The sequence below is a fragment of the Setaria viridis genome, chromosome 9, assembly GCF_005286985.2.
Source record: "Setaria viridis chromosome 9, Setaria_viridis_v4.0, whole genome shotgun sequence".
NCBI classification, from domain to species: domain Eukaryota; kingdom Viridiplantae; phylum Streptophyta; class Magnoliopsida; order Poales; family Poaceae; genus Setaria; species Setaria viridis.
The window spans coordinates 51,917,019-51,929,572 of record NC_048271.2 but is presented as its reverse complement, the minus strand read 5'-3'; the positions used below and the strand labels follow the sequence as shown (position 1 = coordinate 51,929,572).

At 47.8% G+C, this 12,554-nt stretch overlaps 1 protein-coding gene and 1 pseudogene across 3 annotated transcripts; both read right to left on the bottom strand.

The window, feature by feature from the left end:
* Nucleotides 1-404: 404 nt before the first annotated feature.
* LOC117838045 (alcohol dehydrogenase-like 5) lies at nt 405-2,493 on the bottom strand (annotated as a pseudogene).
* A 5,624-nt stretch (nt 2,494-8,117) lies between these two features.
* On the bottom strand, nt 8,118-10,551 carry LOC117838037 (alcohol dehydrogenase-like 2). Of its 3 annotated transcripts, none has more exons than XM_072290972.1 (10): nt 10,313-10,551; nt 10,080-10,220; nt 9,945-9,984; nt 9,372-9,858; nt 9,223-9,298; nt 9,068-9,132; nt 8,852-8,947; nt 8,592-8,753; nt 8,356-8,486; nt 8,118-8,256 (listed from the first exon to the last, which is right to left on the bottom strand). In XM_072290972.1, the coding sequence occupies exons 1-9, from the start codon at nt 10,347-10,349 to the stop codon at nt 8,370-8,372; spliced, it is 1,221 nt and encodes a 406-aa protein (XP_072147073.1). In that variant the 5' UTR covers nt 10,350-10,551; the 3' UTR covers nt 8,118-8,256; nt 8,356-8,369. The 3 variants fall into 3 exon arrangements, with proteins under 3 accessions (XP_072147073.1, XP_072147074.1, XP_072147072.1); XM_072290973.1 differs by having other exon boundaries at nt 8,118-8,486; nt 9,372-9,454; nt 9,533-9,858; nt 10,313-10,544; XM_072290971.1 differs by having other exon boundaries at nt 8,118-8,486; nt 10,313-10,549.
* Nucleotides 10,552-12,554: the final 2,003 nt, after the last annotated feature.

The following is a 12,554-nucleotide window of genomic DNA, read 5'->3' as shown; positions in this document are numbered from 1 at the left end:
GGCTAGCCTTTTTAGCTTTTCTGCTGATCAAGAGCTTGTGTACGACGATGACTGGCAGCTCAGATCTGCCGTGCGAGAGTGCGCGGTTGCCTTTTTTCGTGCACGGGCTGGATTCCAAGCTCCCGTGCTGGTGTGATGACCCACTCCAAGCAGCAGCTATAAGACCGCACAGTCGAGTCGTGTGTGATGCTGCTGCTGTCGTGGTGTAAAAATATGGTACAGAAACTGTTGAGCCTGCTGACAATGGTGGACTGGGTCAAGCCATTAAACTCCAGCACGGCAATTAATTAAAGTCCCCCCGCCCTCTTAAGGCTTCCCAAATGGGCCTCCTTTTTATTGGCCCAAATTAAATCCCATGGAGCATCTTTGTGGCCCATCAGGGGCAGGCCTGGCACACATATACATACACAAAGATTTTATCATATAAATCAAGGGAAAGAAACAGATTTTGACATCTCTAATAACTCATTTATTATTGTCTGGCCCTCCTTATATATTTTTTCTAGCTTCATCCCTACCACTATTCATTCATACTCGGAATCACAATTCAGCTGCCATCATGGTCACTTGCCCATCCATATGATGCACCGCAGGCTCTTCCCCTGCAGGAGCAGGTCGAAGGCCGTGTTGATCTCCCGCAGGCCAACTTCGTGCGTGACCAGCCCGTCCAGCTCCAGCTCCTTGTTCATGCATTTCTCGGCGAGGATCGGGATGTCGGTCTTGGGCTTGATCCCGCCTAGTGCCGACCCGATGACGCACTTGCCGAACAGGAGCTCCAGGGCCGGCACGCACAGCTGATCCGTCTCCTTCCCCAGTCCTAGGATGATCGTCTTGCCGTTTCCCTGCTTCGTGCTTCTGAACGCATCGGTCATCACCGAGGGCACGCCGACGCACTCGAAGCTGCAGTCGACGCCGCGCCGGTCATCTCGCCGATCACCTGCAATTGACAGGGAAGGAAAATATTTAAATACCTACAGGTGAGTCACGCGATACCCATATGAAAAGTACATGATGAGCAAGGTTGGATTTACCCTTACCCCGCTGACGGAGCTCTTGTCCAGCTGCGTTGGGTTAACAAAATCCGTCACGCCGAAAGCTTTCCCTGAAACAGAATAGAAGTAGCATCTTTTTCTTCAGATTCGTTCCAAGAGAAGAATTTGAGGACATGCTATTACAAATAATGGAAAATTGACTTGCCAACTTCCTCTTTGTCAGGGTTCAGATCAACACCGATGATCTTGGACGCTCCGCACATCTTTGCACCTTGTGCCACCTGAACAATGACAATTAGGTTGGATACCACAAGTAACTCATGTCTACGATGATTGAGAAACACGGCTTACCGCCAAGCCGACCGATCCCAGCCCAAAAATGGCAACTGATGAACCAGGTTCCACCTTGGCCAACCTCCACGCAGCTCCCACTCCTGAATTAGATATTGAAGCATTGGTGGCGTCAGTGAACGTACTCTCCTTCAGGGGAGAACAGCATCTAAAACTCAGATTGACCAGCCAGGCTCATCGGTGCCCGCGCCGCAGCTGAGGAGGCAGGCGAGCTTGGGCGGGACGGTGGGGTCGAGCTTGACGACCTGGTTCACGTCCACGACGGTGTACTCGCTGAAGCTGGACACGGCGAGGAGGTCGTGCACGGGGCTCCCCTGCGCGTCCCGGCACCGGGTGGTGCCGTCGCGCCGCATCCCGGGGGCCATGGTCACCGGCACTGAGGTGCACAGGTTGTTGTGCTCGGACGCGCAGCTGGGGCAGTGGTCGCACTGGCCCAGCAACGTCGGCACCACCGCGTCGCCGGCGGCGAAGCCCTCCACGTGCTCCCCGACGCTCTCCACCACTCTGCGTCCGAGCGGAGACGAAGCCGTCGTCAGCAACCGATCGATATGCCGTGCAGGTATTTCCAACGAACAAAATTTTCGTACCCGTAGGCCTCGTGGCCTAAGATTCTCGGAAATACTGGAGCCACCTACGGATGAAGTGAGGATTGGAAACACACTCGGATTGATCAGTATTTGCAGATAAAACAGCAGGCACTGGGCAGTGGCCAGTGGGCGCACAGACAATGCATGCTTTACCTTGGCTTGCCAGAAGGTGATGTCAGTGTGGCAGAGCGAGGTGCAGATGAGCTTGATGCGGATCTCGTACGCCTTGGGCGGATCCACGACGATCTCCTCGATGGTCAGCGGCTCGCCGGCGGCTCTGCACACCGCCGCTGCGTGGTCACCGTTGACGTCAATGGTTAGACGTTAACAGTAATGCTAATGCTGTACAGGGACATCGCGTCCATGGCGAGCTGAACAAAAGCTGCAGCAGAGTGGGACAGTACCTTTGCAGCGGATGGGCTTGGGGCTCTTGTCCTCCATGGCGCGCTGGAGACTGCAGTGCAGAGGATGGCGGCTGAAGAGAGATGTCTGACACCCAACCGAGGACGGAGCGGCGAGTTGTAATCAGGAGAGAGCGCCCAGGTGGTATAAATACGTACAGCTTGGCGGCTTATCGCTAGCCGGCAGCCGCCTTTTTAAAAAAGTTTTTGGAGATGTCTCGCTAGCCGCCTTGACCATCCAAGTCTCGCCACGTGCGGGCAAAGTTGACGGCAGTTGAATGTTGGGCCGGCGCGAAACGGATATGTGGGGCGTCAGGCGTGCCGGCCGCACTGCCGCGTGCGTCGTGGCCAAGTGGCCTTGTCCAAATACGTTCAACTTGGACGCCGTGCTTGGAAAAACTGAGAGCGTGTTCGTGTGCGCATGACTGGGCAGTTGCGTCGATAAGGCGTGGCCTAAGATTAGTCGACCGCATGCTGTTGATGACGTGAACTACGGCTGTCGCTCCAAGCTGAATCTGAACTTGACAAGATATCTCAACTGCTGGCTCAGGTCTCCCTAAGTGCAGAGGAAGATCAGCGGCTTTACCCAAGCAGCCGAGATCACCGTCAATTGTCATCTGCCGACGCCTATTCAAAGCTCAAGATTGCAATAGGTTCAGCGCAAACTAACTTCGCTCAGTTCGTCTGGCGAAATCGCGCACCCCCGCGTGTGCGGTTCTTTGGGTGGCTATTAGTGCATGAACGGATTCAGAGCCGAGCAAATCTTGTACGAAAAAACATCATCGACAACTCCTCCTGCGAGCTCTGTGGGCACACGGAGGACTGTGATCACATCATCTTCCGGTGCGGTTTCTCGTCGCATATCTGGAGAGCAATGGGCTTTCAAATCGAAGGGGCTTCAGTTAAGTCCCCGTGGACTGTAGGTCGTCCGGCAACGGTACCGAGCCGTCAGTTCTACACGCTACTGCTGCTCGTCAGTTGGATGCTCTGGAAGCAACGCAACGACCTGGTGTTCCAACACATACAACCATGCCACTCAACTTTCTGGCGCAGCTGCAGGGACGAAGCCCGTCTCTGGAGCCGGCGATTCTCACGGGAAGACCGTCTGGTAGCCGACGTCTGGTGCTTAATGTTTAATTCCATGTAATCCCACATAAGAATGTAAATTTTCCCCTATCCCCAGTTTTCTCTGCTAAAACATCAATGTACAAGACCTTTGGCCTGCTCAAGATCCTAATGAAATCAGGTGGGGATCTCCCCTCGTTGACCCTAAAAAAAAAAGAGTTGAACCCAAACAAGCAAGGAGCTGGTGTTCTCGTTTCCGACCGGGCTGGTGTGAATGTGTGACGGCCATGTTGCATCGAAATGAGGAGGATCGAGAGCACCTGTTCCTACTGTGTCGTGATGTAGAGAAGGCGCTATGTAATTTTTTCGTTCCACATAGATGATCTTTAACTTTACGCGTTGGCTTTTGAGACTTTTGTTTCCATGAATTTTATTTGCGTAGCGTAGCAGTAAAGTTATTGTATGTAATAATTGTGAACTGGTTTCTCCCTTCTTAAATGTTGAAGCTAAAATTCTTTTACATTATCTAAAAACTAGTTGCGTGGTTGAAATAATGGTGCTTTAGGTGGTGAAAATAGGGAAGGAGTTGTGATTTGAGTGACTGAGGGTAGCTAAATTGGTTGAGTTTCAACAGACTCGAGTCATCAACTCAGCACAATGCTTTTATTTTCCTGCAGAAAATACATGAATTAATGGTGCTATTCTTCCAATACTAGACAAGATGCATACGATGCGCAACTTTGATTTGATTTCTCGAATGTATTCATCGGGATAGAGTTTATGTTTGTGTGTGTTGAGTAAGCGTCTGCATTCGTACACGTTTCAAAAAATATAGTGAAGGAAGTTTTTCAAAAAATTGTGGAATAATCCATCAAATCGTTCAAGCTCCAGCACAACCTGATTTCGCAATGAACGGAGTGTGTAACTTCTGGAATGTAGAAATTTATAGGTCGCACAGCCCAAAAGGATCAAATAACAACTCGAGTGTCGCTATTTCGTTCGCACCTGCTTGCTGGTAAATTCATGCGCGTCATGGAAAATTCGCTATGTTTGGTGTCAAGCAGGCAAATACGGAAGCGCTAGTGGGGGCAGTGGCCTGCACGGCTGCACCCAGCAGCATTGATGGGTACAGGTTGCTTTTTATTTTTACTTTTCTTTCTTCCCAACACTTTTAGTCGTTTCTTTTCACTCGTTCTATTTAATGCGTTGCAATTTTATTTGAACTCAGCAATTCAAATTTACTTCGGTTCCATAATAACTCAAACCTATTTCAACATTTTAGCATGAGATTTCAATATTATTAAAATTTGTTAAACGATCCATGTAATCAGCATTTTAAAATATCGAGTCAACAATATATGAAACCAAATTCAACAATATAAAAAAAAATTCAACACTTTCAAAAAACTAGTTCAACATTTGATACATTAATAGTTGAAACAATTCTTTAGTAATGTTGAAGTAGTATCAAAATTGTTGGAATAGAATATCATATTTGTGGAAAATTGAAAAACAAATGTTGAATGTCATTTTGTTCCATTAATTCTAGAAAGTAAGTGTTAAAAAGGATTTAGAAAAAATTGATGTTGTAAGAGAAAAATCAAGATTGAAATTTTCAACTCAAAAAGATGAGCAGTTTCCCTCAATGCCAATTGAAAATTATACCACCTCCCTCATTGCCATTCAAATTCTTCAATTCCTTACGTTGCCACTGCATCAATTTTCCAGTCCCTTAATTGCCATTACCATCGATGACTGTTAAATTTCTTCTCACTAACAAGACGGACCCACCATCTGAACATGTGTTTCCCATTATTTACATTGGCTAGATTACCCCTCTTCCAATGATAGCATGGCCCTACATCTGGTCTTATCTACTGCCAATTCAAGAGAGCTGCATGACTCTTTCCTCCGTTTTCCCTCCCCTCGTCCACTCGTGGCGGTACTAGTGCTAGGCCGAGCAAGAAGGCCATGACGTTCCAGGGCGGCAACGACGGCGACCTCCGGGAAGCAGGAGCGCGTGGCAGGTGGAGGTCTGGTTCCAGAACCGGCAGGCCAGGACCAAGCTCGAGCAGACGGAGCTCGACTGCGAGGTGCTCCGCCGATGATGCGACCGCCTCACCGACGAGAATGCGCACCTCCGCCGGGACCTCTCTGACTTCCAGGACCGGGCGACCGCGAGGCTCGCCGTCTAAGACGCCTGCTGCGACAAGAAGGTCACCGTGGTCGCCGCCCACGCCGGTGAGATGGCGTGACGGAAGGGGATCGAGCTCACGACCAAGTCAGTGCTTGACCTCCACCTCGCCGCGGATTGGAAGCAGGGGAGGGCGCGGGCGGCTCACCACTGAGGGAGGCAGGGGACCGGCGGCGCTACCCGAGGAGGAAGTGGATCGAGCACAGGCCAAGTCAGTCAACATTCTATTGGGAGGGTATAATCATCTTTTCTCCTCAAGATAACAGCAACTTACCGGCCAATTGATGATAATGGCAGTCGAGGGATTGGAAAATTGAAGTAGCGGCAGTGAAGCGAATCGGATAATTTGGATAGTAATAAGAGAAGTAGTATAATTTTCAGCGGCATTAAGGGAATTCGCTCCAAAAAGATTCACATCCGCCTCATTGTTTATATGTGTCCTCCATTAATAACAATCTACACATATCACTCGTGCACCTACAATCAGACTATTGTCTATTTCTGTGGCTACGTTAGCAAACCATATGAGCCATTCAAGACTTCGATAAGTCTCAAGAATCTCAAACTTTGAAAGTCATGGAGCCAACTTTTTATGGAAACCATATGAGCCATTCAAGACTTCGATAAGTCTCAAGAATCTCAAATTTGGAAAGTCATGGAGCCAACTTTTTATGGAACCAACTTTCCTACTGATGAACTGATGATGTATTGGATGCCATGTGTGTGCCCCTGTGGCAATACCATCTAGAGATGATTTGGCACTCTCAACCCACCTAAACATGCTCATAGGTGTACAGCTCCACACTAGCCTTAGCCGTTACCGGTAAATTGACTGTCCAAATCGTGCATGTCCCATCCCACATAATTGTCCATGGTTGTGCTTGTTATGTAACTAGGTGATTCCCCGAGTGTTGCTGCGGGATTTGAGAGAGCTTTTTGATAAGCTATGAACCACTGTGGTTGTTTAATTGCTCGTATAAATGGTGCACTTGTAGAGATTACGTTGAAAGCCATGTGAGCGACCTCTTTGATAAAAATCATAGACTTTTGAGTTACTCTTTGGTTAATTAATGGATGGAGAAGAAAGAAACCAATAAGACATGTATCTAATGGATATAAAATGTGCACGAAGTTGATCAGATGGTTACAATAATCAAGATGATGTAGCTGTTTGAGAGAAGAGATAAATAACAATAAATACTTCTTAGTGGTTTGCTTCTATATAACATATATAGATATAGATATGATATTTAGATAAACTTTCCTTGAGCATTGTTTAGACAATCCATTGCATATCTTATTAGGAGAACGATCAAAGAGTCAAGAAAAGGAGGGTTTGTATCCCATCCTAATCAAAACTAAATTAATAATATTGCAGCTACTTTGTCACTAAAACAAAGTAGTGATAGTATTTGTACTATTTGCTATTTTTCTATTAGAAAAAACTGTTTATGAGGCATTAATGAAAAGTAAGTAAATAATTAAGAACCCTTAGTGGATTGTAAACGGTTTATGGGGGCATTAATGAAAAGCAAGTAAATAATTATGAATATTTAGTGGATTGTAGACGGTCAGAATGTGAAGCTTTTTAGATCGGACGGTGCAAATAATTGGTTGCACCACGTACCAGAGAATTAGCAATCAATGCATCTTAGTGGGGTGCTTCTATATATTATATATATTATATATAGATTATAGGATGGGACCCAAAAAAGTTTTAGTGGGGGCATATGCCCCTACTCCGATTCTCATACTTCAACGAATTTAAGATCGAGAAGCTAGAAAGGCTGCACTGCTCCCTCAGTCCTTATAAGGTATAACATGACTTGTATTATATTATTTTTGAGAGAAGTATATTATATTATATTATTTATGATTATAAATTTATGATCATTAGAGAGTACTAATCAAATCTAATTATTTCAAGTTTACATTATATAAAAAATAGTGACTATAATAAAAAATTATAAATTTTGAATTACGCTTTATTAAAAAAAACCGGAGGAAGTACCAGCCCTGCGCTTAGTTTTTGGCCTTTAGGTCTGCCCCTGATGTAATGATGGCGTAGTGTGGCGCATTGCACAAACTTAAACCTATTTCTGCTATTGCTTTGCCGAACTGGTTTCTTAAACATTCTGCACATAATTTTCTCTCTCCCATTTTCTTTGCTACGTACTGCAATTGCACAGACTGGACTCCTGTGCATTTCGAACTCAGAGTCAGAGACCAAACTGTGTTGCGTCAAGTTCAACTATCAGCCACAACTAGACCACTTCCCTAGAACAGATTATCTAGGGCAGGTGTAATGCTGGCACGTTATCCAATTATTGCAGCTCTTGAACAGCAGCTCTTGAACAGGTCTCATAGGTTGTCTATGCAGTGCCACGCAAAATTTTGGTGAAGTGGAGGTGAGAAAAAAAAGAATGTTGTTTCGCGAAACAACCGCTTCATAAGCTAATTTACAATTCCACTATTGTACGAGTTGTTGCCATGCAACTTATAATATTTCTTTTTTCATAAGCACAAATTAAGGAAAACCGACAACTTATAAGACTTATTAAGTCATCTCAATATTACATGTTAATATATAAGATCATCTATTTGATAACACCAATGAACTTGCCCTGCAACGACCGCTTTTCCCCCGAAATAACATAATACACGACCTTGAGGACAGCACATCAGCGACGCATGCAAATTGAATCAGCGACTTTCTTATTCAGCTACTCCACCATTTATTATCAGAAATTCAGAATACGACTCACCGGCCGTTGCCACTTCACTCGTCCATCCATATGAGGCATCTGAGGCTCTTCCCTTGCAGGAGCAGGTTGAAGGCCTGGTTGATCTCCTGCAAGCCGACTTCATGAGTGACCAGCCCTTCCAGCTCCAACTCCTGCACACATTTGCACAAACACATCAGCCGGTCGAAACCTCCGATCAAGATTATGTAACCTTGTTCATGCTTATGTAATGTTAACCCTGTTCGTGCTTATGTAACCTTGTTCATGCATTTCTGGGCGAGGATTGGGACGTCGGTCTTGGGTTTCATCCCGCCGAAGTAGGAGCCCATGACGCACTTGCCGGACAGGAGGTCCAGGGACGGCAGGGAGATTGGCTCATTGTTCTTCTCGAAGCCCAGGATGATCGTCTTGCCCTTGCCCTGGCGACACGAATTGTAGGTGTCAGCTCATCTGGATGTGGTTCTGAAGCGTGTTGGATAATGGAGGATGCATCTGGAGAGATGAGATGACACCGTACAGGCTTGGTGCTTGTGAAGGCATCCGTCATCACCGACGACACGCCGATGCACTCGAAGCCATAGTCAGCACCACCTCCTGTGAGCTTCCCTATCTCCTGTAGTTGAGCAGGGAACACGAAGAAGTGAGTCAATCTGTTTGTTTCTGTTAGATAATGGAATGAAACTATCAGTTCTTCTTCTTTGGAGCAATCTGCTTGATGCAATTGTGACCTTACCTCACTGACTGAACTATTGCCCAACTGCGACGGATTAACAAAATGCGTCACACCGAACGATTTCCCTGTGTTATGAATAGCATCATTTCTTCAGGCTTCAGATAAAAAGAAATTCTACACCGTGCTAAACATGTTGCAGTGAGAAGGGGACTTGCCAACTTCCTCTTTGTCAGGGTTCAGATCAACACCGATAATCTTGGATGCTCCACACATTTTTGCACCTTGTGCCACCTGTATGATAATTGAGTTGGACTCGACAAGTTATCTGTGAGAAGAAAGGAAACAGCATCGACAGCGGGCTTACCGCTAATCCAATGGATCCAAGCCCAAAGATGACCACCGATGAACCTGGTTCCACCTTGGCCACCTTCCACGCTGCTCCCACCCCTGCATCAATTTCAGTGTCAGTTAAGCCCTTCCGGTCAGTAGAAGTAAACTCGATCGAGCATCTGCTAGGTTCGTCACCGGTGCTGGCGCCGCAGCTGAGGAGGCAGGCGAGCTTGGGCGGCACGGCGGGGTCGATCTTGATGACCTGGGTCACGTCCACGACGGTGTACTCGCTAAAGCTGGAAACGGCGACCAGGTCGTGCAGCGGGTTCCCTTGGGAGTCATGGAACCGGGTGGTGCCGTCGCGCCGCATCCCGGGGCCGAAGACGAAGGGCACCGTGGAGCAGAGGTTGTTGTGCTCGGACGCGCAGCCCGGGCAGCGATCGCACTGGCTCAAGAACGTCGGCACCACCGTGTCGCCGGCGGCGAAGCCCTCCACATGCTCCCCCAGGCTCTCCACCACCCTGCATACGCGCAGCTCATGTCGCGTCGATCCCCACGAAAGGAATGAAAAAAAAAATTGTTGAAAAAGAAATTCGAATGGGCGTACCCGTAAGCCTCATGGCCTAAGATTCTTGGAAATGCTGTCGCTGCCTACATGGGGTAAAAAGAAATCAGAAGAACTGGATAGTTCAGAGTACGCCTGAAGCCCTGAATTGAAGTTCTGACTGACTGAATGGTATACTTGCCTTCCCGCGCCAGAAGGTGATGTCACTGTGGCAGAGGGAGGTGCAGACGATCTTGATGCGGATCTCGTACGCCTTCGGTGGATCGACAACGATCTCCTCGACGGTGAGCGGCTCGCCGGCGGCTCTGCACACCGCAGCTGCTTGTTGCCACGTCGTCGATGGTTAGAGATTGAGCAGTATAATAGATAAGCAAATAAGGAGCAGCAATCTGGGCTAGGCCTGGTGGTACCTTTGCAGCGGATGGGCTTGGGGCTCTGGTCGTCCATGGGAGTGGAGTGGAGAGGTTACGTTGGAAGTGCTGGAGGGTGGAGACTCGACTCTCGAGAGGGTATCAAGTAGCTGAAGGAAGCATGAGCTCTTTGCTCAAAACTCAAGAGCCGCTGGGAGAAAGTGAAAGCCAATAATGCCTGCAAATTATTGGATGATGGCTTCTCTACGTGGTCCTTGTTGCTCCGAGCTGGAGATGGGAACGGGCACGCCGTGGTGTATGTAATTTTACACACTTCTTCGGTGCTCTGATAAAGTGATAATGAAGGGTCGTTGGTGTCTGCATTTCTGTAGCGCGATTGGGATTCGACATCTGAGAAAGATTGCGATCATCACTAGCATTTGTCGATCGATCGCTGGCTGAGCATGCAGGGCTTCGCGTCAAGGAGAAAGACCGAGCGGCCGATCGGTGATGCAAAGCTGCTCGACGGCGGCCGTCCTGGCTAGATCGTGGTCCCATTCCCACATCTGCTGTATGCGCTAATGTGGATCGACAGCGCTCAGCGAACGGTGGCTAGATTGGCACGTGCTGCATGTGTCTGTCACAGTCCATCCAGTCCCACAGTCCACTACTCACTGCTGCCAAAATGATTGGCCTTTCTTGTTCGTCCTGTGACCAAAAGGCTGGGCCAGCGGGTATCTTTCTGCCTGGTTTCGGTGCTGTTCGACGTCCGTCTTTTTTATTTTTTAGCCGACTCTCACAAATACGATGCTGGCGTAACCATTTCAAAATATGGACCTTTAGCTTGGCGCTATCCACGCTGATGCTAAGCTTACACATCTCGGCGCCAGCCATCCTAGCGTCAAGGTCCATGCGCAGCTGCTGACGTGGATGCCGACGTGGCGGAGGCTTGGCGCCATCCATGATGGCGCCAAGCCTTGACGCTGTAGGCTTTGACGCCGAGCAATTTACCCCATACCTCTTGGCGTTTCGAACGAAACAAGTATAATTATTATGAGAAGTATGCAACAAACTATACTGTGGTTCAACTGGTTAGGATGTTGATTTCTTATCCTAGAGATCTGAGTTCAACCCCCCTCCTAACTAGTTGAACCACAACATAGTTTGTTGCATACTCCTCGGAATAATTATACTTGTTTCGTTCGAAACGCCAAGAGGCATGGGGTAAATTGCTCGGCGCCAAGATCCATGGCGCCAAAGCTTGGCGCCATCATGGATGGCGCTAAGCCCCTGCCACATCGGCATCCGCGTCAGCAGCTACGCATGGACCTTGACGCCAGGATGGCTGGCGCCGATGGCGCCAAGCTAAGGGTCCAGATTTTGAAATGGTTCCGTCAGGAGAAGGGCTTAGAAAACAAAAAAGGGAGGTTCGACGTTGCTAGAAGAGGCAGCGACGCGTGACGGCGTGAGTGCAAACGTGCATGGGCTTGATCCCATGTTTTGGTTGCAAAATTGTTGAGCCTGATAAACTGGAGGCCTAAAAGTTCACCGAAGGCCCAAAAGTTCGGGGTGTTTGGATACGAGGTGCTAAACTTTAACAGTGTCACATCGGATGTTCGGATGCTAATTAGGAGAACTAAACATGAGCTAATTATAAAATTAATTGCAGAATCCTGTGCTAATTCGCGAGACGAATCTATTAAGCCTAATTAATCCACCATTAGCAAATGGTTACTGTAGCACCACATTGTCAAATCATGGACTAATTACGCTTAATAGATTCATCTCGCGAATTACACTCCAACCGTGCAATTAGTTTTGTAATTAGTCTATGTTTAATACTTCTAATTAGCATCCAAATATCCGATGTGACGGGTGTTAAACTTTAACAATTTGAGCCTAACAGGCCCGAACAATATCTGGGACCGCGATAGTTTGGCAGTTTAGCCCGGTCCACTGTGCATGGGCTTGATCCCATCCATGTTTTGGTTGTAGGTTTCCAATCATAGGATGCCATACCACTATAGCGTGGCGGGTGCCACACCCCCGTGGCGTAGTGGCGTGGCTTCACGTGGTCGGGAAGCAAGCGCGCCTGTAAAATTGTTGAGCCTGATAAACTGAAGTCTCGAAAGTTCACCGAAGGCCCAAAATTTCGGCTTCTGGGACCCGCGATAGTTTGGCAGTTTAGCCCGGTCCACCGAATGCTCAAAAGTAAGGCTTCGTCCCACTGGGCCTCGGCTAGTCCGCTCACACTGTTTCACTGGGCCTAATTCGAACCCACGGAGCATCGTCATGAGCCACG